We start from the raw sequence: 25,821 nt of genomic DNA on the forward strand, positions 1-25,821 counted from the left end.
TTGGAGCCGTCACCGATGTGACTGAACCAGTATCAGCACCGATAGCCATCTGTGCCGAAGGTTTATGTAACCCAGGATCGGCTCCAGCCAGAGCCGATCTCGACTCTGAAAGAGTCGGAGCAGAGGCCGCAGGCTTAGACACAGAAGCCTGGGCCTTGGTAGACTTGGAAGTCTTACTCGGAGCCGACTTAGCCGGAGAGCCCTCCGGTTTAAGTAGGCCCCTTAAAATCAGTTTGTTTCTCCTTTCCTGCAGGACTCTCTGGCTAAAGGAATGACAAATTGCACAGGAGTCCTGCAGGTGGAGAGGTTCCAGGCAGTATAAGCAAGAAGTGTGACCGTCTGTCAGAGACATCTTCTGACAGCACGAGTCACACTTCTTAAAGCCTGAGACCCTTTCCTTGGACATGGTTGTAGCAGGAACACACACAACACAGTCCCAAGAACCAGTTATCCCAAAAAACTAACCTCTCACACACATACACACACCCTAACAAGGGGGGGGGGGATGGGAGGGGAGAAGGCCTGACTAAAAAAAGAGTGAGGGAATTTCTAGTCAGAAAGGGACTTAATCTATACTAAAAACGTTAAAATTAGGTTTTTAGGTAAAAAAAAGGGGCAAAAATAGTATTATTATAAACACTTACCAGGAGCTGGTAAAAGGAGGACCTCATCAGCGAAGCAGCAAATGAGATCTGGGTACTTACCGCCTTGCATCATGGGATATGTGGCTGCCTCGAGCTGGTAAAAGTGACTCTCGAGCTTAGCAAAGTGCCGAGTCGGAGCAGAGGATCGGCTCCGAACCCATCAAGCAAGAATGAAGGCGAGATTGACAACTTAACATCTACACATTTCTTTGGCACTGAGCTTGAGCTTATGGCTCTGGCACCAAGCATCTGTTTCTGTAAGGCCCTTTTGGAGAGTATCCACATCATTTGGGGATTCAATAATGGCTCCCAGTTTGCTGTCATCTGCAAACTTTGTTAGCCAGAGTCCCTTAGTGTTGGGCCTGTACTTTAGAGAAGTAGATGCCAAACAACAGCGGTCCCAGGACTGAACTCTGAGGTACTCCACTTGTCTGGAGCTGGATTTGGAGTTGGCTACTTTTACAGTGTGGGTTCTGTCAGTAAGCCAGTTGGCAACCCATCGAGTGATGTAGGGATTAATGCCCAGCTTAATAAGTCCATCTATGATTCCAAAGTGGGGGATGGTGTCAAAGGCCTTGGCGAGGTCCAGATAGACTTGTGGACCCACCTTACCCTTTGTCTACTGCTCTGGAGGCTGATTCGAAGAAGTCAATCAGGTTCAGGAGACATGATTGGCCCTTCATGAACCCAAACTGGGTGGGGTCTAGTGTTTGAAGGTTGCCAATGTCTTTGTTTATAAGTTCCATGATAATACGTTCCATGGCCTTGCAGATCAGGCTCGTCAGACTGATGGGGCAGTGGATCCCCCCTTGTGGAGTGGGATAACTGTAGCTGTGTGCCACTCAGTAGACATGAAGCCTGAGGTGAGGCTATGACTAAACATGACACTTTGATGAGATGCCAGTTCATTTTGTAGTTCATGTAGTACACAGCCCGGGATGTCATCCGGTCCCATGGATGCTGTATTCTTAGCTTTGGAGATTGCGGTTTTTTTTAACCTGTGTGGCCGTTATTACCAGAATTTGGCAATCTTCTGGTATTGAGATGGGCCATTTAGGGTTGAAGTTGGCACTGGATTGATCTGCCAGGTAATTGGCAATATCCTTGGGATCAGTATATTTAATGCCATTCTGTTGTAGCTCAAAACAGCTCTGAGCATTGCCATTTAGATCCCTGACATAGTTATAAAATGCCTTGTGGTTGGTCTTTGGAATCTTTGGCAATTTTATTTTCGTAACTAGCTTTAAAGGATTTTATGAGGGATCCCAGCTTCTTACTGAGGCTGGTTAGGGAGTTTTTTGCATCCTGGGATTTTCTCTTTTCTGCAACAGTTTCTTCCTTTTGTTGTAAAGTTTATGGCACAAGACCACCAGACTGGCTTCCTTTTTTTGGAGGAGAGCATCTTGGTTCTATTTGGGAAGGCATGACTCATGCATGAGTGGATGTGGTCGTACACTGCCTTAGTGTAGGATTCAGCAGTCAAACTTTCAATTCCCGTCTGCATGGGTATCATGAATTTTGTCACTTCTGACTTGAGTAGCATGAAGTTGGCTTTGGCGAAGTTTTTAATAGAGGTTTCCTTACTGGGGGGTGGAGGTGGGATGTGGATGTTAAAGGTGATTAGCTTATGGTCAGACCTGACCAACAAGGGGGTGACCATAGGTGTGGAGCATCAATTTCCCAAGTTGGTAATAACCAGGTCTAGGATATTGGAGCCCCTGGTGGGCATTGCAATTTATGAATTCCAAGAACCATTGGGCAAAGGTGTTGGTACACGAGTAGTTTTCCCAGTTAATGGCATGGAGGAAATAGGGGCTACGTAAGGGTCAATGTTATTTTGAGAAGCCCGTATGGAAAATCTCTTTCATTTGCTGAGGTATAATTTCCTAGTAGATGATTTATGAGAAAATATTAAAATATGGTGCGTTTCAGTTGAGAGGTTATGGAACCTGACTATTTTGGGAATTGGAGCAGCCAAGCTGTCAATTTCAGGGACTGAAGGGAGGGATGAAGAGCCCCCGATGAGTGCATCAGGTCTGGAACTGGGTCTAGAATACAAGGCTCTTCCAATAGATGAGGTCGAAGAAAGAGGAACCAAATCTGATGAGGTCAGTGAGGGGCTAGAATGATGGTCCTTCCCAGGGTTTTGGCTTTCTGTAACACTTTAGGTATCAGGGGAATTGGTGGGCAGGCATAAAGGAGACTTGGAGGCCTATCATGTATGACTGCATTCCTTAGGGCATCTCCTGGAGGGGGAATTAGGGAAAAATAGTTTCTGCATTTTGTGTACATGGGGGATGTAAAGAGATCGCAGCAAGGCTGGCCCCATCTACGGAATATTCTTTCTGCTACTTCTTCTTTGAGGGACCACTCGTGAGGTAACAAGATTGCCCTGCTCAGTTTTTTCTGCTATCACGTTGGATTTCCCCGGGATGTGCGTTGCTATCAGAAAGCTCCGAGTGGAGGTAGTCCACTGCCATACTCTTAGGGCCTCTCGACAAAGAGGACAGGACCTGGCTCCTCAGTGTTTGTTTATATACCAGACCACCAACATGTTATCCCATCCGAATCGCAATTGTCCCAAGATGGAGAGAGTCCTGAAAGTACTGGAATGGCAAGCGTACCGTTCTCATCTCCAGGACATTGATATGTAGATGTCTCTCTTGTTTGGTCCACGTGCCTTGGGCTGTTCTTCTCTGAAAATGCCCCACCCACCTGATCAGAGAAGCATCCATGGTCACAATGGCCGATGGTGAAGGTAGGATAAAAGGACGACCTATCGTTTACTTGGAGAGAGGTCAACCACCACCGAAGATCCTTTTTGCAGGAGTTTGTTAGAATAATGAGATGTGACATTGGGAGTTCTTGATAGGACCACTGCGTGAACAGGAGCCAATGTAGAATCCACATGTGCATACGACCCAAGGGAACTGTCATTATTGCAGCTGCCATCGTCCCCAACAATTTTAGCACATCTGAGGCTGGCACCTTGTGTCTGGATATGAGGTTCAGAATTTGCTGTCAAAATACCAATATCCTTTCTGAAGGAAGTTTTAAAGTGGTGGTGGTGTCCAAATCTGCTCCGATAAGCACGAAATGTTGCGATGGCGACAAGGCAGATTTTTCTGAGTTTATGGTAATGCCCAGTTGATTGCAAAGAAAAAGCATGGTGTCCCTGGCTTGTATAAGCGGATGCCTGGTGGTGGCGGTGAAAAGCCAATAGTCTAAGTACGAAAACACCTGGAATCCCAAACGCCTCATGTGAGCCATGACCACTACCATACATTTGGTGAACACTCTGGAGGCTGTGGTTAGACCAAAGGGCAGGGTTTGAAACTGGTAGTGACTGGCTCCCAACCGGAATCGTCGATGATCCCTGGATGGTCTGGCCATTTTTATGTGGTAGTGCTCATCCTGGAGATCTATCGAGCACATCCAATAGTCTTTCCCTAAAAAGGGAATTATTGACTGTAGTGTGACCATCTTGCTTGACAAGTCTGTTTAGTCGACTGACGGCCAAAATAGGTCTCCAGTCCCGTGTCTTTTTTGGAACTAAAAAGAATCTTAAGTAAGTTCCGGATCCTATCTGGTCTGCGGGGACTGGTTGGATGACTCTTTCCAAGCAACCTTTGGACCTCTACGGTTGCCTGTTCCCTGTAACTGGGTGGAACATGCAGGATTTTTGTCATCAAGGGAGGTGAAGTGGCAAAGGAAATGCTTTGCACCCAGTTGTCATTTGTTACTTTTTAGCTAGGTGTCTGGGTAAAAGATAAGCGACCCCCAACTGCCTCTAGAGTTGGACAGTCGGGCCTCCTTTCAGGAGCGCTAATATGGCTTCCCAAAGAACTGATCTCTGTCACTCTGATTCTGTGGACCCCTTCTGCTGCGAAGGCGGCATCTTCCATTATTACCACCTCCTCTGCCCCTGGAGGGGGTTCACCACGTGTGTCCAGAAAGGCTCCTTGGGCTTTTCAGAACCACATCTTTCCTCCCTTTTGACCTTTGGGGTAGGGTCTAGTAGGAGTGGAAAAATGGACTCTGATGGCAGAGTCTTTCCTTCCTGCTCACACCTGGTAAGAGTTTCCTTTACTTTGGGCCCAAAAAGAGACTAGCCATCAAAAGGGGTGTTCACAAAGGATGATTTAAAGGGAAAGGCAAAGGAACAAATGCATCCAGGAGTTTCTCCTAAGAGCAATTCCTGTACCTGCTGCCCTACTCTTTCTATCAGCTGCATATGATATCAGATGCATGGAAGAATTTACTACAGAATTATGAGCAGCAAGTTGGGAAGCAACCTTGTCTGCAACTCCCTCAGCTACCGTACCCTGTAGAGTATCTCCAAGCTCCTTTAGATCATCTTTTTGCAGTCTCGTGAAATGTGTGAGGTAGTTCAGCGATCGCATGGCAAAAGTCGCTGAACTGAACATGCGCTTCCTGTATCCATGATCCTAGAATCTCTGTTCGGAGGATGGACAGATGAAGTTTCTGACATCCTTTTTGGCGGCTGCCGCCACCACCATGGCATCAACAGGCACTCCCTTTGTGAGAAAAGTCTTATCCTGAGAAGAAAGATTTATTAGGCCTCCCAAGGACAAGCTCCATGGTGTCCAGAGACTCCCACGTCCTTCGTGAGACCAGCTCCATAAGCTCATTGAAGGGCAGAGACACCCAAGAGGTGGAGGGCTCAGACACAAAAGCTTTCAGAAGGACCAACTCATCCTCAGTAGGGTTGGTGGGCTTCCAGCTACCCCTCTGCTTTAGGATTTCCAAGATATCTGCAAATGAGATATCCTCTGAGTGGGACCGTGGGGACCCTTCTGACTCATCCAAGTGAGTGTCTGAGGTGACAGATTCCGGTGGGGAGTCTAGATGCTTCCTTTTGCAAATCCTCTTCCTGGGAACCTCATCAGTGGGAGCTTCTGAAGAGCAGGGTCCGCCCAGTGGGACTTCCTGAGGCTCAGGGTCTCTACGCTTCAAAGGGATCTGTGAGGCAGAAGTAGATGCAGGTGCTTTACGGGAGGAAGTAGTTGGTCCTGATGTTGTGGATGTCCTGGGGGACATTACTCTCCTCAAGGCATCAAAGGCACCTCTGCTCTGATGCGAAGGAATCCCTGGGTCCAAAGAAGCAGATGATTCCCTCAGCACCGGAACAGTGGGCTCTGATCCAGATGTAGGAGCTGAAATCATCCGCACCTAAGCCCCAAAAGGCAAAGTCAGAGCTGAAAAATTGGTCTGACTGTCCTCCCCGGACCCGACTGGCAAGTGTCGACTCCTAGACCCCTCAATAGGCACCAAGGAAGTCTGAGTAGTCTGCACCGATGGCAATGGAACAGGCATCGGTTCCGAAGGCTCCACAATCATCAGCTCCAACGGATCAGTTTGGCTCAGAGAATGAAAAAGTATATGGAGGAACAACTGTCTGTTCAGAAACCACTTGAGTTGGAACCGATAATTTGGCAAACGCCGGTGCCTGTAACAACTTCTGCACCACACTATCCACATCAAAATCAGATAGGCTTATCGAGGACCGAGACGAATGTATCGATGATGCCGATTGCAAAATTGGTGATTTCAACACTACAGAGACCGGTTCCAGGACTGGAGACCGGCTCCAAAAAGTTACACTGCTTGGCTCTGAAGGCTGTGGCGCCAACGTCGATAATTCTTTTTGATGGTGTCAGATCCAAAACTCTATGCTCAGAAGATGATGATTTTGAAGACTTGGCAGATTATGGGGATTTAGATGTTTTATCAAGATCACCCAAAGCTTCTTGAAAAGAAGATTTTAATAGCTCTCTGTCAATCAACTTTATTTTTCTTTCCTGTAGAACGCGGCTACTGAAAGAATGGCAGATGGAGCAACTCTCTTGTAAGTGCAAAGCACCCAAACAGTAAACACAGTTAACGTGACCATCGATCAAAGACATTTTCAACCCACACATTGGACATTTTTTAAACCCAGACTTGGGTTGTTTTTCATTCTCTTGGTCAGCCATATGAGAATATAAATGCACACACGAAAAAACCTGTTCAAACTTTCAATAATATCTCAAGCAACACACAACTATTCAAACATTAAGTAGCCCCTAAAGCAAAACGGGCTCTACAATACTAAAGTCTAACTATTAAAATTTCTAATAACACACTCTTGTAAAGCTTTAAAACTATTAAACTCCTAATAAACACACTTCTAATCTACTGATTTAAACTACTAAAGGCACACCAGAAAAATGGGAAGGGAGATGCTAAAAGCCTAATAAAACGACAGCCAAAGTAGCTATAGGAAGGCTTATAAAAGATAGCCAACAAACTAGTCCTACAAATTCTATAAAAGCAAATAAATAGAAAGGAAACTTAAAGCTACAATAAAAGGTATTTAAAGTGAAAATTTCTTTAGAAGAAAAACTGTACTGGTCCGAGCTATGAAGTATCATCCCATCTGTTGCAGCAACAAACTAGATCTGAGGTAACACAAAGTGCATCATGGGATAGGGACTTGGCCTCGAGCTGAAGACCTTCAAGCTTTGTAGTTGATCGGCTCCAAACCCATCTGTAAGAATGAACGGCGACATGGAACAACTTCACATCTAGAGTTTTAGGTTTCTGATTCTACAAATAAATTAAAAAAATAAATAAATAAAACATAGGATTACACAAAATCTTAGGCAGAAACTTCTGACAGAAACATAAATCCCTACATATAATCATGCTCAGCATCCCAAAAAACTAACACTTCGTATAATGATTTCTGTGAGATCTGCCCCTCTCTATCACATTTCCCACTCTTCAATGACCTGCATAAAACTTTATGTACAAAAACAGAGGGGAGGAGGGTCTCAATGGGAAGACTTATCTACCAAAGGGCTGAGGAAGAGGCAACTGTACAGCTGACAGACCGAAGCTGAAGTACTTGGTTGGCCTCAAAAATGTTCTGTGGTAATCTGCATCCCTACGTCCCTTATATACCCCTGGAACCATTAGGGCTGAGATCCTACATCAGACGTACAACATGAGGGTAGGGCACCCAAGCTTTGGTACGCTGGCTGGACATACAGCTGTCCTTGGTAGGATATTTGATCAGTTAATACTGCAACAATGATCAAGGAAGGGCATCATGTAATTACTGAGACACGTTTGTTTGGCCTGTCTTTGGAGATGAGTACTCCAAAATATAAGTTCTAATAATTACTATGGGAATGCAGGACTAGGCTTAACATCCCCACAGATCAATGGCCTAGTAAGAACCTATGAAGCTACATCATATATATGAATATAAAATATGTATGCATATAATATGTATGTATGCATGTATATAACACATACACAGACTAACTTGAAATTAGGGTGAATAATCACAAAGCCTGAAACATAAACCCTGACGACTGGAAGTCAAAATGGGGCTAAGGGAACAGAACCCCCTGGAATCTAGTGCTCTCAATTCCAGAAATGTCTGAATAACTCAGCTAATTTTATAGTAGCATCTCATGGGCTCAAACCAGTACAAAATGAATTTACAACATTGGCAGAAAGATTAAACCTGTGCTTTCTTGCTCTGCTCCAAGAGCCATGCTACTGCAAAGCTGTGGGTGCATCTAGGACCCTCAAACCAAGTGTCTGCAGTTGCAATTTTTTTTTTAATTTTGAACACAAAGTACACTCAGTTACTGACTGCACTGACAGCATACTGCTATTTTTTGTAGCATTTTATGTTTGATTTTAAGCACAGTATTCAGGATATTTGATTATCTAGTCACTAAAAGATAAAAGGACCTTCGTGTAACTTTCCAACAGGGCAGTAAATCAAATTTGGAATGTGCTTTCTTCCTCTCTGCAAAACACAATCACTGGCTCACTGGATCTTACCAGAAGTAAACAGCCAGGTAAAACAATGCAGTGTTGGTATATACAACAGTTTTCTAGGTCAGTTTATTCTTGTACAAACTATTAGGAAAACACAAAGTCAAAAAAGTCAAGAAAGCACCACAGATGGTTTAACTTATCTCAACAAAACATGCTCTAACTAGTTGCTTTCACTCTGCATCTCTGGGATTTCTAACCAAATAGTTGTGAACAATTCTATCATCAATCTTGTCAGTGTTGGCCAGTTTGACTGTAAAAGGACAGAAGCAGAAACAGACTACTAACAGCGGGACAGGAACAATGGCCTCCTGTAAGTCTTCAGACAAGAAATCATAGTGGTTAAAGGGAAACCACACATGGGAGTGAGCTAAGGCAACAAAGATGAAGGATTTGCATACAGCACCAGATGCTGCTCAAAAGTCAACAGGCTAATTCCTTTTGCCTAGCAGATGAAAACCTATCTCGGGAATATTTTCTTACCAGGAAGAAAAGTGAGTGATGCCATTCATTTTTCTCTCCTTACACATTACTGAATTCCCTGCAGATACACCAACAACAGGTGAGGGAGTCTCACTAAATTCTGACAAAAAAAAAATAAGGCAGTTCATATGTAACATGTCTGTTCACCTTGGCAATCTTGTAAATTCAGCTAAACTTCTTACAAAACATAAAGATGTTTTCTGAACACATTTTCAACAAATGTTACCTGCATAACACTGCAAAAAGTTGAGCAACAAACTGATGTTGCAAGTTCTTGTCCACTGTACAGAAGGAATGACTTGACAGAGGGGAAAGTGGTGTGTTCCAATGAATAGGGTTGATCTGTGAGGGCTGCCTAGGAACTCAGCTCAGAGAAGGTGCCTGCTACAAGGATGCACAAAATACATTAAAAAGTCCTGTTGTCTGGGAACTGTCTAAGTAAACCATGCTATTCTCTGGTCAGCTAAGTGCAATGAGTTAAATTCTACAGCAAAACCTGTATACACACAAAAATGTCTTCACACAGTAAGGGGGATCCTCATTTGATTTACCTGTGCTTGTCATCTACTGTTTAACAGGTTAGCATACTAGACAGCAAGGAGACCGCTTTTCTATGACAAGAGGTATAAATAAGTGTATAGAACTTGAGATAGGACTAATACTGACAGAGGCAGAAGTACAGTTGTTCTTAAAAAGGAGGGCACTGTAGAGTTCCATGGATTCCTTTCTGGAAGGCAGGGTACAGGTACAAATAGTGTCATTAACCTGGGTCCTGCCCAGCAGGGAAACATTTAATGCTTAAACTGAATGCATACTACAAGCTAATTAACTTATGAAAATGTAAGACTGCAAAATGATTTTTTGCCCCAAAAATAAATGCAAATATGTTTTGGAAAAGAAGTGGTACAAAACAGATGTTTATTTTGTATCTGTGTTTTATTTATTGTATCAGTATATCTCAGTCCAATTAAGGTACAAAACAGAGTAACAAAAATATCATCAATGTTCTAATTCGGTGGCAGAATATTGTCTCAAAATCTTATTACATAAGTACTGACAAGATAAGTACAACTCTTATGTTTTATATATTGTGCAACCATTAGAATAATCCGTACTCCGTCATTTCACAGGGACTTTGCACAGGCATCCTACAGTCCTGTCTGGAGCTCAGACATTAATAATCCACCATAAAACAGCTCATATACATTAAGAATCTGCTACTGTATTATTTTCCCGATGAGTAATACTAACATCTCTGTGCCCTGCACAGTTACGAGGCTTTCAGCAAACCGTAACAAAGGCTTTAATGTGCAAAACTGTTTTGATAGGTCACTGCAATCTTGATAATAGCTATGCCATTATTGTATTATAATACAAGCATATATACACAACTAACCCTCAAACAGGCTAGCAGTTCTCTTGCATTCACAGTTTAAACTGCAAGTGTTCAAATAAATGACAAGTATGTTCACAGCAGTCACAAACAGGGAACTTAAGCTGAAGCAGTAAATTAAAACTGTAAAAATCTCAACTTTTTCGGAAATTGAGCTTCATACAGTGTGGGTTGTGTCACATTAGAGTCAAAGCATGGACTCTGAAAATCTGTTTACTTTCACCTTCTTATTCGGCTCTGCTGATGACTGAAACAAAGTACTTCCTCTCATCATTCAGAGTACTATGCCATTAACATCACATAAGGACAGTAATGATTAGATTATACTTACCACTCAGAAGATTCACACCGTCACTCACAGTAATTAAATGTTCCCCTCATTTAAGCACCATCTTATTCATTTGCTGATTTAACTCTGATCTTATCACAAAATATAGCCCCAGATACAAGTTGAAGAAAAAAATGTGTCTGGACTGGGACACAATTCCATACTTGAACTACAAACCATTTAAATGAACATAAACTTGGCAAAATGCTGATTCAAATGTTTAGCTGTGGACATCTCATTCAGCTTACAGAATAACAGTATAAAATATTGTATGAGAAGAAAGCAGCTAATTAGAAAAAAATCCAGTGGTCCTTTATCTTCTCAATTTCCAAGCTTCTCTGTTGTCAAACTATTATAGTGAGGAAATTAAAACTACTGAATGTTATTTTGAGACAGTACCCGAAACCATCAGCCAGTTCTCCTACTAACCTTTCATTCATGCAATATATGTGCAAAACTATCCACAGCATCCATCATTTTATCTTTCCTGTTACCGCGACCATGTTAGCAATTAACCATTCAGCATCTCCAAGCTATACCTGCTTGTACACAAAATTTAATCAGGCACTAAATCTACACAAAACAAAGGGCAAGTGTAAAAATTAATGTGCAGTTTAGCAAAAGTGCTGCATGAGTGCCTACTCCTTAAAATGAATTTTAATGTGGTCAGTCATTGCCATTACTGAGGAATGTTTTCTTTTTACAACATTTGTCCGATTAAGGCATGAAACTGCATATTTACAAGTAAATGAATCAGCCCAGTACAAGTCATCTCACTCTGATTAATTCTTTAGAGACTCAGAACAGCACACTGCTGGTATACAAGTACACTGGTGCACCTGCTTGCTTTCTTACAAGGTAGACTATTGACATAAAACACTCAGGGGTCAGCTGTTTGCCCTCTTCTCCCCTTGTCACCACTACTAGTTGCTGGAAGAAAAAAACAAGGAGCACAAGGCCAATGTACGGCCTTCATTTTATTCATTACAATTTTAGTCAGCTGCTGGTCACAATGAAATAGTGCATAGTGTTGACCAGCGAATAATACACAACCACACAATCTATCTAAACATGGGAGAGGTGTTGACAACAGACTGCTTCCTTTGTGGGGATACATTTAAAGCTTGTGTGAGTATAGGTAGCTGTGCTCACTTCCATGGTTTAGGTGCTGCTGCTACAACTGCTGACCAGTTCTGAGGAGGTCTCATCACACAGGTATCCTTTCCTTAGCACACTCTGTGTATCAGTGCTACGTAGGAGGAGTCAACAGGGTGCTGCCTGATAAGTAACCTGTGATGTCACTGCTAACAGGTGTCATCAGCAAGGAGAAGATATTCACCTGGTAGGATAACATTTCTCTCATAAGAATAGTGTTACTGCACAGAAACATTCTAAATGTCAAAAAAGGAACAATCTGCACAAAAAAACTACAGCTGCATGTTGAATTCTACACAGTGCTTAATACAGTTTTGCTACATGACCTCTAAATGAATTCACATTACTAGACAAATTATTACTTTGTTTTGCCCAGATGGTGCAAATTGTTTCCGTTATTTCTCCACTGTTCGGGATAGTAGTGTTTAATAAATTAAGAATAACTGACTATGAGATCAAGGTTCTGAAATTGTGGGGTTGGGAGAGAATATGGAAAAAGGAGAAATTCATGTATTCCACTATATAAGTATCCGTTCTAATCACTGCACCATAAGATGTGGCACAAGGTCATACAGCACTTAGGAATTAGTGGTTTGCCCCCCCCCCCCCCCCCAGTCAGGAGTGTAATTACACAGTGAGGGGATAAAGCACTGACTGGCACCTTAATACCTGCAGAGTAAATAAAAACACTGGTCTTGTCAGTGGGTATGTTAACTTAGGGAACACCTAGCAAGAACTCGGGACTTCACCACAACAGTTCATTAAGAGAGTGAGCCTTAGCCAAACAAAGCTATGACACACATCTCGGGCACCCCAGCTGCTCAAGGATGGCTGCTCAGTGCATTTCTCCAGAAAAAGACGTCTGCTCATCTAAAAGATATATTTTGCAAGCAGTACAGTGAGAAGGGAAAGGATTCTCGGATTAACTCCGACAAGCAGGTAGCACTTATCTTCTTATGAAACTATTCCACTTACTGAGCTGTAACCCTGAGCAACTCCCTTAATGAAAAACTGCTCCACATATGCCCCCAAAATGGGAGAGTTATATTTTGTGAGCTTACCAAGTTAATAAAGTAATACAAAAATCCTAATACTTACGCAGCGGGGAAACAGGAGTCACACAGAGATCTATATAAATGTAGCAGACACGGGCCCAGAAATGGTAGTTTTATATAAAGGGCACTCGGTGTACAGTGATTGCCTGGACTGCCCATCTCCACTCCTATCATCTTACAGCACAGTTCCTTTTCACCTTGACCTAGGCATGCTTCAAGACTGTTTAGATGCATTGGATCCAAGGCAACATATATCAGCAGAGTCTCAGCAAGAGTACAGTACTTTACTGTATACATAATATGCTCACTGGGACAAAGGCAGGCCATCATGACTCTTACAATAGCATAGCCAGTTAAAAGACCCCCCCCCCCCATTATTAGCTATAAACAGAAAAACAATAAATACAGTTTCTGTATAAAAACACACAAATTTAAACTAGCTATAAAAGTTACATTTCCCTGAAAGTTTCCAGTGTTCTCCATAGTACTGGTTTGGCTTTATATTTTAAGTTTTAATGATGTTAAAGTAGCAAAGAAACATGAAGTACACTACCACTAGAGATGCTTTCACAGTTCAATATGCTGGTGTTACAGTGCAAAAAGAAAACCAAACAAAACAAAACAAAGAAATGGTTGTGAAGCTCCACATCTGAAGAGTTTTTTTTTTTTTTTTTTAATTACAAGGTGTGGTGTGGATTCAAAACACTATCCCAGAGCTGAAACTGAGTATTTCCAGTTGTAAAGCTTTTCAAAATATTTTCGTCACCAAACTTCACACTTCTTCTTAGGATTCATGGGAGAACCAGAGGGACACTTGAAATGTCTGGAGAATTCCTTGGAGTTGGAGACAGAGCCAATAACACGAAAGTGGGATGGGCTATGCGGGTCTGTAACAAGACCTTCATGTGAGCTCTCTGGAGTGCGCACTGAACACCAGACCTAAAAGAAAAAACAATTAGAACGCCATTTATTCATACACCAAATTCCCTTTCACTGTGCTGGTTCACAGAATTTCAATGTTTGAAATAAACTTTATCTTGTCACCAATCTGACAATGCATGCTGCCCGGGACTTTTTTTTAACCTGCTGTAATCCATTGTTATTACTTATGTGTGTGCATATCTGTATAAATGGGTGTACTTCATACCATCGAAATCCCACATTATCGAATTCCACATCGTTGACACGAAATCAATGAAAACCCACTTCAGCGAAAAACAGAATGTCAAATATATTAATCCCACACTAATTATACAAACTCCAGTATCGCACTACAGATGGGGAAAGGGCAAAATTCACTTTTTGGCCAACAAATTACTTACCCTAGGGATAGTTTGCTGATCCAGTCTTTCGCTGAAGTGCATTTTCATGGATTTCGTCTCGATGATGTGGGATTTGATAATGTTGGGATTTCGTTATTTTCAGGTAGACCTATATTATATATATATATATATATATATATATATATATATATATATATATATATATATACATACACACACATACACACACACACACACACACACACACACACACACACACACACATATATACACACACACATACACACATACACACATATACACACACACACACACACACACATATACACACACACACATTATATATATATATATCAACTTCATAAACAAAAATAAATGATCAGGCAGGAACTGATGCTTTCAGTGCTTTTGTTCTTTACTGATTCCGAGAACTTCTTCAGAAACTAAAAGTAAAAATGTGCAGTCAATCAAATAAATAGGTAAAGAAAGCCATAAAAAGTAGACTTGAACAAATCAAAAAATTGTTACAACTCTATAAATAAATATGTAATCTGACCAATGAGCATTAATCTAGGTGTTCAGCATCCAATAAGAGTATGCAGGTCGAGTTAGTATCCTGTAATAAATTAAAGAAGAACAGGCTAATGACAGGAACATGGGAGTGTCTAGCTCGTAGAGTGAAAACTAAGTAACAAGGCTAAAATGTAGGAGCTAGTGGAGTGCAACCAAAACACTGTAGTAAAACAAAAATGAAAAAGCGAACATCTCTAGTGGAAGTAAAAACTAGATATTTTATGTCACTACTGCTTGGGTTTACTACCTTACACTACGCATAATTCACTGTTATCTCTTAATGTTTACCAACAGTGGAGGGTGCGAACCAACTCTGACCCCCACTCATTCTAATAAGTCTAGTAGCAGCCTTTGGAAAAAATAAAAAGGAAGGTGATGGTCACTCAGACAAATGCCATGTTAGTGCCTAAAGCTGAAAGGTAATCCACAGGTTATGGAAAGCTTTGTATTAACTGCAAGGAATAAAGCGTGCTTCTAAAGGTATAACTACTGAGGTCAAGGCAGTCACATAAGGAATAGTACAAGAAAATACACTTGTAGAAAAACAAGATAAAATACCAGGCTAGCCACCAGTAATATTGCTTAACATATCAAAAGTATGGTTTTCTTTTCCCAAGTGGGCTTTAACGGGATAGACCAACTAACTGGAGTGCAGCAATCCTGAGGACAGCTGCAAACAACTGACAAAATGGTACAACTTTCAGTAGGAGAATGTGAGGCCTATCTAGGGTAAAGATACCAAGTAGTCGAGCAGCTGTGAAGAACAACTGAAGCTTTGCTATGACTGGAATAGACTTAAACCAATCATAAACAAAATAATTTATGGTGCAGCCTGTACAGACAAGGGACAGAAGTTGATGGGCAATCAGCCAAATGCCATGCAAGTACCTATAGCTGAAAGGCAATTCCCAGCTAAATGAAAGGTAGTAATAAATAATGGAGCGGGCTTCTAAAGGTGGAACTATGATGGGTAAGGTAGCTGCAAGGGGAAAACTGCAACAAAATAAAACAAACTCAGGAAAAAGAGAGGGGTACTATACAGTGGAACTACCAAAAAGCCAGGCATCTGAAAAGAAGGGCATACTCCTTGGCACTAAGGGAGAAGGTGTAAACAAATAAAATTTATAAATAAGAGGAGCAGCCTACAGAAAAGCTAAACAGTGCACAAAGGCCAATCAGACATCTCAGCATTGTGCAGAAGTTGCAAATTCACTAACTTCCAACTAGGAGTCACAGTCACCATAAAACCCAGAAAATGATGCGCACCTCAGACTGTATTTTCCAAGTGTGTTGCTACAATCTTTGGATCTGATGGCAGCTAAGTGTTCGTTAATCCTGTCTGACAGCATACATCAAGTTTTCCCAACATAAAACACATGGCAGGAATTGCAAACCCCAGCATAAACCACAAAAGGCTTATGGCACTCGTGTCTTTTAAAGTGCACGTTGTGAGAACAGTGTGGGAATGTGTAATCAGTACCAATGTAAATAAACTTGCAAAGCATGCATTTTCGGCACAAAACCATCCCAGGAGGGTCTGAGGATATTCTGTCAGCATTAGTCAGAAAGGGTCATCATTGGTTTCAAAGGCAGATTTCAATGTTTTTGTTCTCTTGTCAGAAAACTTTGGGACATCCCCAAGTTTCTTGTACAGTTCGTTGCTACTGGAAATAATGCTCCAGTTATTAGAGATAATATTTCTGATAGATTGCAGTGTCTGCTAATGGGAAGGGGAAAACTAAGACCCCTACCTGTTGGCATATTGGAAGTGGGCTCAATCATCTTCTAACCGTACTTATGTATAGGTTTAAATTTGTGTGTCTTTCTGCAGTTACTTCTGCAAAAATATTTTCAACAAGAGGCTTGGGGAAATGTCTTTGCAGGAACATGTAGGCTAACATGGCCACTTCCATTTCAAAAACATCATCTTCACTAACTAATCTGGATAATGTAATGAACTGTCCATGAACCACATTCCTCTTCATAAAAAAGGGTGCCGACTCTCAAAATAAAGTTGTTTCTGTAGGTGTCTTTCCTAAAAACAATGGAAAGCAAGGAACCAGTGGATGGGTCAAAGGAAATAAGAGTGCCTAGGAAAGAAAGTTCTTTTCCACAGCCAGAAATCACTCCCATGTTCCTGTCATTGGCCTATTCTTCTTTAATTTATTAAGGATACTCCTCTACCTGCATACTTCTCTTATTGAATGCTGAATACCTAGGTTAATCCTCATTGGTCAAATTACACGTTTTATTTATAGAGTTGTAACATTTTTTTGATTTGTTCAAGACCACATTTTATGGCTTTCTTTACCTATTTATTTGATTGACTGTACATTTTTACTTTTAGTTTCTGAAGATGTTGCAATCAATAAAGAACAAAAGCACTCAAAACATCAGTTCCTGCCTGATCATTTATTTTTGTTTATGAACTGTTTATTTTTCTTTCTTGTTAGTTCTTCATTAATTTTGTTAGTTCATTAGTTACTATATATATATATATATATATATATATATATATATATATATATATATATATATACACACACACACACACACACACACACATATATATATATATATATATATATATATATATATATAGATACGCACACATACATACATATATATACATACACAATCAATGCTATGCAATTTCAATGTTATGAGGACATTCAGGCCAAAACATCTAAATCCCAAAACACTGAAAACCCAAAACATTGAAAACTCAGAACATGGAAAGTGTGCTTCATAACACTGAAAACTACAATGCGTATGTAAATGACATCCTCTCCACCTATAATACCTGACTAACAAGCACTCTTTCTACCAAGTTTCTGCAGGGAGGCAAGCCTCCCCTGCACCCCCCCCCCATGTGGAGGGCTCTGCCCCCCAAGAGGGGGGGGTGCAGGGGGGATTACCCCCCCTGCAGAAACATAGCAGAAAGTGTGTTTAAGTGTTGTTTTAGGTGGATGGGATCTTATTTACTTGTGCAATGTAGTTTTCAATGTTATGAAGCACACTTTCAATGTTCTGAGTTTTCAATGTTTTGAAATTTCAATGTTATGAAATTCAGCACTTTGAAATTTCAATGTTATGAAGTAGACTCATATACGTACACACAGGTTTACTATTGAATGTTCGAATGCACTCCGTGCGAACGGCGACCCCATCGACGCGTTTGCGCGAACCGAAACACCGAAACCGTTTCGATAGCGAACCGAAACCGCGAAACTCCGACGATCGACATTACCGGCCGCGCAACACCTCCACACCCATGCTACCATGGGTCGGATGGGGGCGAGATTTTGCCGTTCGCACATCTGGGCGTCGGTGTAGTGACGTTCGCAGTTCCGCGTTCGGGCAATGCGCGTCGCACAAAACGGGATCGACAATTTGATAGTAAACCGTACACACACACACACATATATATATGACTAAAATGCTTTATATTGGTGCTAAGAGAAATGAAATACACAAGGCAGAAGAGATCTTTAGCACTTTCGTTCCTCTTAATGTTCAACCGAACTTGATCATAAAATGAAAAAGAAATAACCATTGCACACAATAATATATCCTGTAAAAGCACCATAAAATACATTAACTGAGGAGGATCCAATCAATGTGAAGTATGATGTAGAAAAGCCAATTAAAACTTCACTAGTGGACTGACCATCCAATGAAAAATCAGTATCATATGCCTATAGCAAAACAACTATGCTGAGAAGGAACCTTGTAAACTGAGCCATTGCTAGTATTGTCCCTGACCATAAAATACCTGAAAGTGTAAAGTACAATGAAAGAAACAGACGCTAAGCATTTAAAGGTCAGGGAACCAAAGTACAATCATGAAAAGGCAAAACTTGGTGAACACACAGTGAAGGAAGAATCACAATTTAGATGCACTAACGCAGAGCACATTTTACATTAATATTGTCATTAAGGCCAGGGGCTGCTTTCACACCAAGCAGGAGCTGTCACTTCAGTTCTCTCACTTCTAATAATGAGTTGCAGTCACCAAAATATAAATCAAGTTTGTCCAGCACAAAAAACAGGAAGGTACAGCAAGTAGTACTCTGTCTACCTAGGGCATTAGAGCAGTCTCTGACTTCTGATCATTGGCTCGATCTGAGAGTTGCCTGCAAGTTTTTCTGATGTCGAACAAGCTGCATTCTTTGCAAACTGCTGCATAAACCACCCAATCAGTGTGACAGTCAGGACAAACGATTTATTTTTTGGTGACTGCAACACATTATTAGAAGTGAGAGAACTAAAGTGGCCAAGGGAGCCAAATGTACTCCCGTATATGCCAACATTATCTTGATGTACTGCAAACACAAAGTTGTTTTGAAATTTCAGGTTAAGGATTTTTGGGTGCTGTACAAGTGATTTTTGTATGATATACTGTTATAATTTGGATAGACTCCCAGGCCAAACTTAAAGGACTTTTTGAATATATATATCCAACACTACCATTTTTTTGAGATTTACTTAGAATATTATTGAAGATACACAATTACTTGGATGCAACTATAAAAAAAATCCCAAGGGGTCTTTAAATCCAAAGTGCATCGCAAACATTTTCCAATTCATTTTTCCATTACACTAGTGCTCATCCTTATACTTAAAAAAGCATTGCCAAATGGCAGTTTGTAAGGTCTGGTAGAATGACCCATGATAATGATTTTGAATATGAATATGTGAACTTGAATATGTTTCGTGAAAAGGGGTATCCAGATGGAATGGTTGATGAGATTTATAAGTTGGTTGGTGAGGAGTGCAAAAATAAATTTGCCCCAATCCTACGTAGTGGGATAATTATGGAGAGCCCCACCCCCGAGATACCAAAAACCCTACACTTCTTCAAGTTAGTGGGAATTATGAAAAAACCTTTGTTACAAAATTTAACAGTGATGCTAATTTTATTACGAACACCTTGGAAAAGGAATGGCATAGATTTTCTAGGCTCTCTGATTTAGTTGAAATCTTTGATGCCCCCTTTGAGGGTTACCTTTCGTAAAGTTCCCAACATTAAGGATATAATGGAGCAATACCTAGACACACCCCCTAATCAAAATAAGGTGGGCACATACAAATGTGGTAGTTATTTATTTTATTTCCAGTTTGATTACCAGGGAAGTCCACTGGGTAGAAATGACCCATTTTCACTGGAGGCCTGGGGAGAAAAGCTCCAAGATACATTATACAGTTCAGATACAAATGATACAAAAGTATAAAAGATACATTATATAGAACAGTTACAAATAAGCAAATTCAATATCATGCAGTCAACAAAATTCATTGTGGGTGATCTTAAGGGTTATACAGTTTCATTTGAGCAAACACTCATGTATTAGGTGTGGAAACATTTTACATACATACATTTAAGTAAACGTGGATACACTTTACATGCACACATTTAAAATAAGATGGTATTTACTTTATTTACAAAGTTGAGTCATGTGAAAGTAGCTATAGGAGTTGTAGAGAGATTAGGAACCTGAGAGAGAATCCCCTGGTGGCATATACTTTGCATGAATTAGGTAGGGTAAAGGGAGGTACATTTCCATTTAGTAAACAGGCTGTTTGAAACGCTGGGCTTTGAAGTTTTTTGAGTTTGGTATGGTTCTTAGAGTGGAAGGAAGGGAATTCCAATTTTTGCCTAGTGAGTAAGAGAGGAGAATTTGCCAGCAGGACTAATGTTATGAAGGGACAAATATGTTACGTGCTTCAAGATTAACAGTTAATGATATAGATTTTGAAGAGAGCTTGGTTAAACTTATTAAAGATTTTGAAACAGGCAAACAACCAGCTGGTAAATGTAAACTGTTCCACCAAATAAGTAAAAGTAGCAGCAAAGAAAAATATGGTAGCAGTTGTACGAAGTATAGCTCCAGACCACATAAAATAAACCAAGAACTTTAATATTCGGTAAGCGCTTTCACCACTGTCCGTGGCTTCTTCAGACCATATACACATATAAAAACACAAAGAGGTTTATAGAGCTGTCCCTGTATACCTCATTAACCTGAAAGACCACTCCCAGTCAATCAAGCTACTATAGACACACCCTCTTTTAAAGGCATCAGTACATTCATCTACATTATAGTATTACTTTTAAAATACAGTTCTTACAGCACATTAAAAGTCTATTTCAACAGTCAGAGCATTCATAGGCATCTACAAGCATTTAATATTTGGAAACATTTCAGAACATTGCTTCTATCAGCAGCATGTCAGATGCAATATATTATGCTAAGCATCATTATTTAAACAACAATGATACTGAAAGTCTCTGTTCGTTATATATTCTTTACTACAATTATATTGCTCTATGTTATCTGCTTTGTTTCAGATATATGTGGTTACTTAAAAATTATTACAATAACAAATCTAGGTCTAGCCTTCTATACATTCCTGCTACTTCTAACAGTGTAAATAAAGCTGCAGTTTAAAATGCAAGCAAGTTACCCATGCCATGTATTTAAACTCCACTTCCCATCACATTGTCGACTGTTAAACTTGTACAGTGAGTGTGTTCCACTTAAGATACACTTATATTACACCCTATTTGTGTTATATTCCATTTCCAAAAGTTAGAAATGTTAGAAATGAAAAAAGTGTGTTCGTCGTCATTGCAGCGCCTCTGTGCATGCGCAATGACGTCATCACACTCGACAGATGCTCCGTTTACTTCTTTCCACTTTCTTCATTTAATTACAATAGACAACCAAGTATTATATAATATATATATAATGATTTAAAATATACCAAGTCACAAATCCATATATATAAGCAGTTTTAAACAAGGAAGGTTTATACTTTTCCCCATAGAAACAAATCATACTGTTGCATTTCTGTCTTTCATATGTCAGTCAAGTATATGTAATATAAACACTTGACACATTATATGGATACATCAAGGCTCAACTCTAAAGAAATATAAAAGACACAACTTTAATTCTATACCTCTGGGCAACCCATTCAAACCATAGAATATATATTCTATGGATAATAATAGTTCAATACGGGTCTATATTGCAACATTGAATGCTAAAAACAGCGAACGATGTTACATTGACGATTTTCAGTGAAAGTTGAAAATGTTGAATCCACAGAACAGTGATTTCTTTCCTAGGGAAAGAAATCTCTGTTCCAACCCCCGCAAAAAAAAAAAAAAAAAAAAAAAAAACATTACACACTTCCAAACACACACATACATACCCAATCCTAATTATACCCCCCCAAAAACCAGTAAGCAACTAAATACACATATGCACATAACCCAATCATACATTTAACGAAAAAAAAAAACAGTAAACATTTTAAACCATATGCACTTACCTTAATCTGCACCCTAACCCTAAGGTCAGTAACTCTCGCACATTTACATAAACAGCTCCAAACACATACACACTTACCTTAACCCTAATTCTACCCCCCCAAAACAAAAGCAAACAGCTGAAAACACATACACACACGTACCTCAACCATACATCTAACACAAAATATAAAACAGTAAACACTTTCATACATATGCACTTACCTTAACCCTAAGGTCAGTAACTGTTGCAGAATCACGCTCGGGAGCTATACTGGGACAAGGGACCACACTACACTTCAGAACACGGGAAAACGGTGAAGCGACTTCTTTTCCAGGGAAAGAATTCGCTTAACAGCTGCTTTGCTGTTTTGCCTGTTCGTTCTACATGTGTCGACAAAAATGCATTTGACATAATGCGTTTTCGTAGTACTCATAGGAACCCGTTCAAGACATATATATATATATATATATATATATATATAGATATATATATATATATAGGCAATTTGGTACAAAAATATATATGTCACCAGTTTGTATAAAAAACAGGACTTATTACATGTTCTTGCCCTACATATAGACCCCCAATATATACTTTATATGACACTCAGAGCATTATATTGCTATTTACCAAAAGCATTTTACACAGCTATATAGTATTTTAGATATAGTGTCCTTTATATGAATCAGGTCTTCCAACAGCCGATTAAAGATGGATAAATGCTTTGGTATAAGTATATATGTTAAATATAACTCTATGTTTATAGTTATAGTTATACAATACATCTATATGATAGAACGCTTACAGATATCATATATAGAATGGAAGGTGATTATAATATAGCAAATAGATTATGCATAGTTGTAAGTATATGCACCGTACAAATAATCACTCACATCATACTATTTGTGTAATAAATGTAATATACACAGACAATATCACTGCTTTATGATGGATAAACTATATCCTCAAATATATTAAGCATATGGTATTTCATAAGGTAAGATTAAATACTCAATTCTTGTTTTTAGCAGTCTTATCATAGATGGCCCATATTTACAGACATATTTGGGATAAATGATGTTATGACAGGATGGGTAAAATTTCTACAGTGTTCTTACTAAGTGGGATAGTTTCCTATTAAATATAATATATATCACTATTTTCTAGGTATCCCTCGTGCTTCTAAAGCACTTTTAATGGATACTTCACCATTCAGCCCCTTCTCCTTATCTGCTCTAAGTTTCAGTATCCATCTGAGCTCACTTCTTTCTGTCAGATTCTTAATATTTTTGCTTTCTGCTACTTTCCACTTAAATAGCACTCAGCTACCCCTCTCCATCTCAACCCCTGTATCCTTCCCTCCTCACTTACCTGTACCAACTGAAAGTACCTCAGTAGTCGGTGCTTACAGATTGTTTTCTGCTGACACTTCAGTTACTTGTCTTAACCTGCTCCGTTCGGCCTTCGGGCTCACTTCGCTCCCCTATCCCCAAATCCCACCCACCCCCAGTATAGCTAGCTTTATACTTCTGATACCACACCCCCTCCCCTAATCAACGTATCACTTACCTCTGCCAATTAGCTACCCATTCCCACCCACATTTACTTTCTTTAACAACTTTACAGCTTTTATATCCTCTCCCTACCCTCTGCACTCTAATCATCCTTTTGATATCTTTATACGACTTTCTCTCCTACAGCCACCTCTATTTTATCTTATAGTATACTCTTCTCTCAATCTTTATTCTTCCTGATATCCTACTCTTCCTAATGGCCTCAATACTGAGGACTACTTACTCAAACCTGTTACTCCTAACTTCTATCATAGTTTCTCTTACTATACCCTATACTCAACCATTTATGAACATTATTCACTTACTGAACCTCACCACCCCCACCAACAAACTCAATCTGCTTCTCACTTTAACACCCTCAACCATATAAACATAACCTCCACCTCTATCTATATACTACCAAAATATCATAGATCCAACCATGTTAGTTACTTTCAAAACAAAAAAACTTTAACTATTATAAAATTCTAAAAATTATACAAGCGCCTCAACAACACCCTCAATTAGATGGCGACATTCATCCAAACCCTGGCCCCAATAACAACATTGTCAATGACCAACTCAATCCAACTTCTCATACTATAACTATCACAAAAAGACCCACTAACTCTCTCCTGATAGCCCACCTCAACATTCGTAGCATTAACAATAACATTTCACAACTTCATGCACTCCTAGAAGTGCACTCATTTGATATCCTCTGTATTACAGAAACTTGGCTAAAGCCCTCAACTCATGACCATGAAATTACCCCTCCTGGATACAACATCCTGAGATGTGACCGCAAATCCAAAAGGGGTGGAGGGTGTAGCTATTCTCTATAAAACAGAACTTCAGGTCACACCCTTCAATGTACTCCTATCCTTAGATAGAAATGCAGAAACCCTTACTGCCAAACTTCAAGTTAACAACTGTAAATCTATTTACCTACTTTGCTGCTATCTTCCCCCTGGTAATAATATCAATATTCTTGAAAACATCCTTAATTGCCTCTCTACTCACCTACCTCAGGAAACCATAGTGCTAGGTGACTTTAATATAGACTGGGCCACATGTAACTCCCCTAATTCTATGACTCACATAAATCTATATGGCTTTTCCCAAACAATAACCACCCCTACTAGAATTCACAAACCAGGCAGTAAAGAAACCATCCTAGACTGGATCCTTATCAACAGCCATCCTGACAAATATAAATCAGGTACCCTTCCAGATGACATTAGTGACCACGCTCTAACCTACATAATTAAACAAAAAACCCATAGCCCCAACTCAAACAACTTCAAAACCTCACGCTCTAAAAACACTTTTTTTCTAGAGAGCTTCCAGAATGAACTTAAGGCATGTAACTGGTCACCACTACACCATCTTCAACTTGATGAAGCGTTGACCTACTTTAATACAAAATTCCTACAAATCCTAGAATACCATGCCCCCTCTCGCTCTACCCATATAAGAACCAAAATTGCACCTTGGCTCACAAAAAAAAACAGGCAAAATATCCTACTATGTAACAAAATCTGGGCCAAATGGAGATCCTCCAAAGACCCATCAGACCACCTTTACTTTAAACAGCTAAGAAATGCCACCAAAAAAGAAATTCTGCTCGATAAAAAAAAACATTAGCTTCACCTCCAACAAACCCACCAGCAAAAACCACAAAATTTTTGGTCAGGCATTAACAAACGACTTAAGCCAGGGCACTCAAACTCCTGCCCCATCAGGTATCTCCCATAACAACCCTAAGCTAATTTCTGATGCCTTTAACAACTACTTCATTGAAACCATTCAAACTCTAGCTAAAACATTACCCCCTGTTAGCACTGACCCATCAATCACCACAAACAGCCCAGTTCCCTCCTTTCATATACAACCCATACCTACATCCTTTGTCTGCACCCTCCTTCAAAAACTCAGACCATGCACCCCTTCAGCTGACGGTATACCAGCCGAATACCTGCAAATAGCAGCGAAAGCCATTGCCTATCCCATTTCCATCCTTATAAATAGAACAATTACAGAAAGCACAGTCCCTTCCATCTGGAAAGTCTCTCACATCATCCCTCTACATAAGGGTGGTACTTGTACTGAGATTTCTAACTTCCGCCCAATTGCCTTACTCTCTCCAATAGCCAAAATAATGGAAAAATG

General features: G+C 40.0%; 1 protein-coding gene across 5 annotated transcripts in view; it reads right to left on the reverse strand.

Annotated features, from left to right (window-relative positions):
* Positions 1-9,901: 9,901 nt before the first annotated feature.
* The window catches only part of ECE1 (endothelin converting enzyme 1), a 4,237,764-nt gene continuing 4,221,844 nt past the window's right edge, over positions 9,902-25,821 (reverse strand). For all 5 annotated transcript variants that reach the window (XM_044063171.1, XM_044063172.1, XM_044063170.1 and 2 more), the window contains one exon: positions 9,902-13,854. In XM_044063171.1, coding sequence (XP_043919106.1) covers positions 13,678-13,854 — 177 coding nt within the window. In that variant the 3' untranslated portion in view covers positions 9,902-13,677. The remainder of the gene's footprint in view (positions 13,855-25,821) is intronic.

The sequence above is a fragment of the Protopterus annectens genome, chromosome 2.part1 (assembly GCF_019279795.1).
Source record: "Protopterus annectens isolate FY-2018-M chromosome 2.part1, PAN1.0, whole genome shotgun sequence".
Classification (NCBI taxonomy): domain Eukaryota; kingdom Metazoa; phylum Chordata; order Ceratodontiformes; family Protopteridae; genus Protopterus; species Protopterus annectens.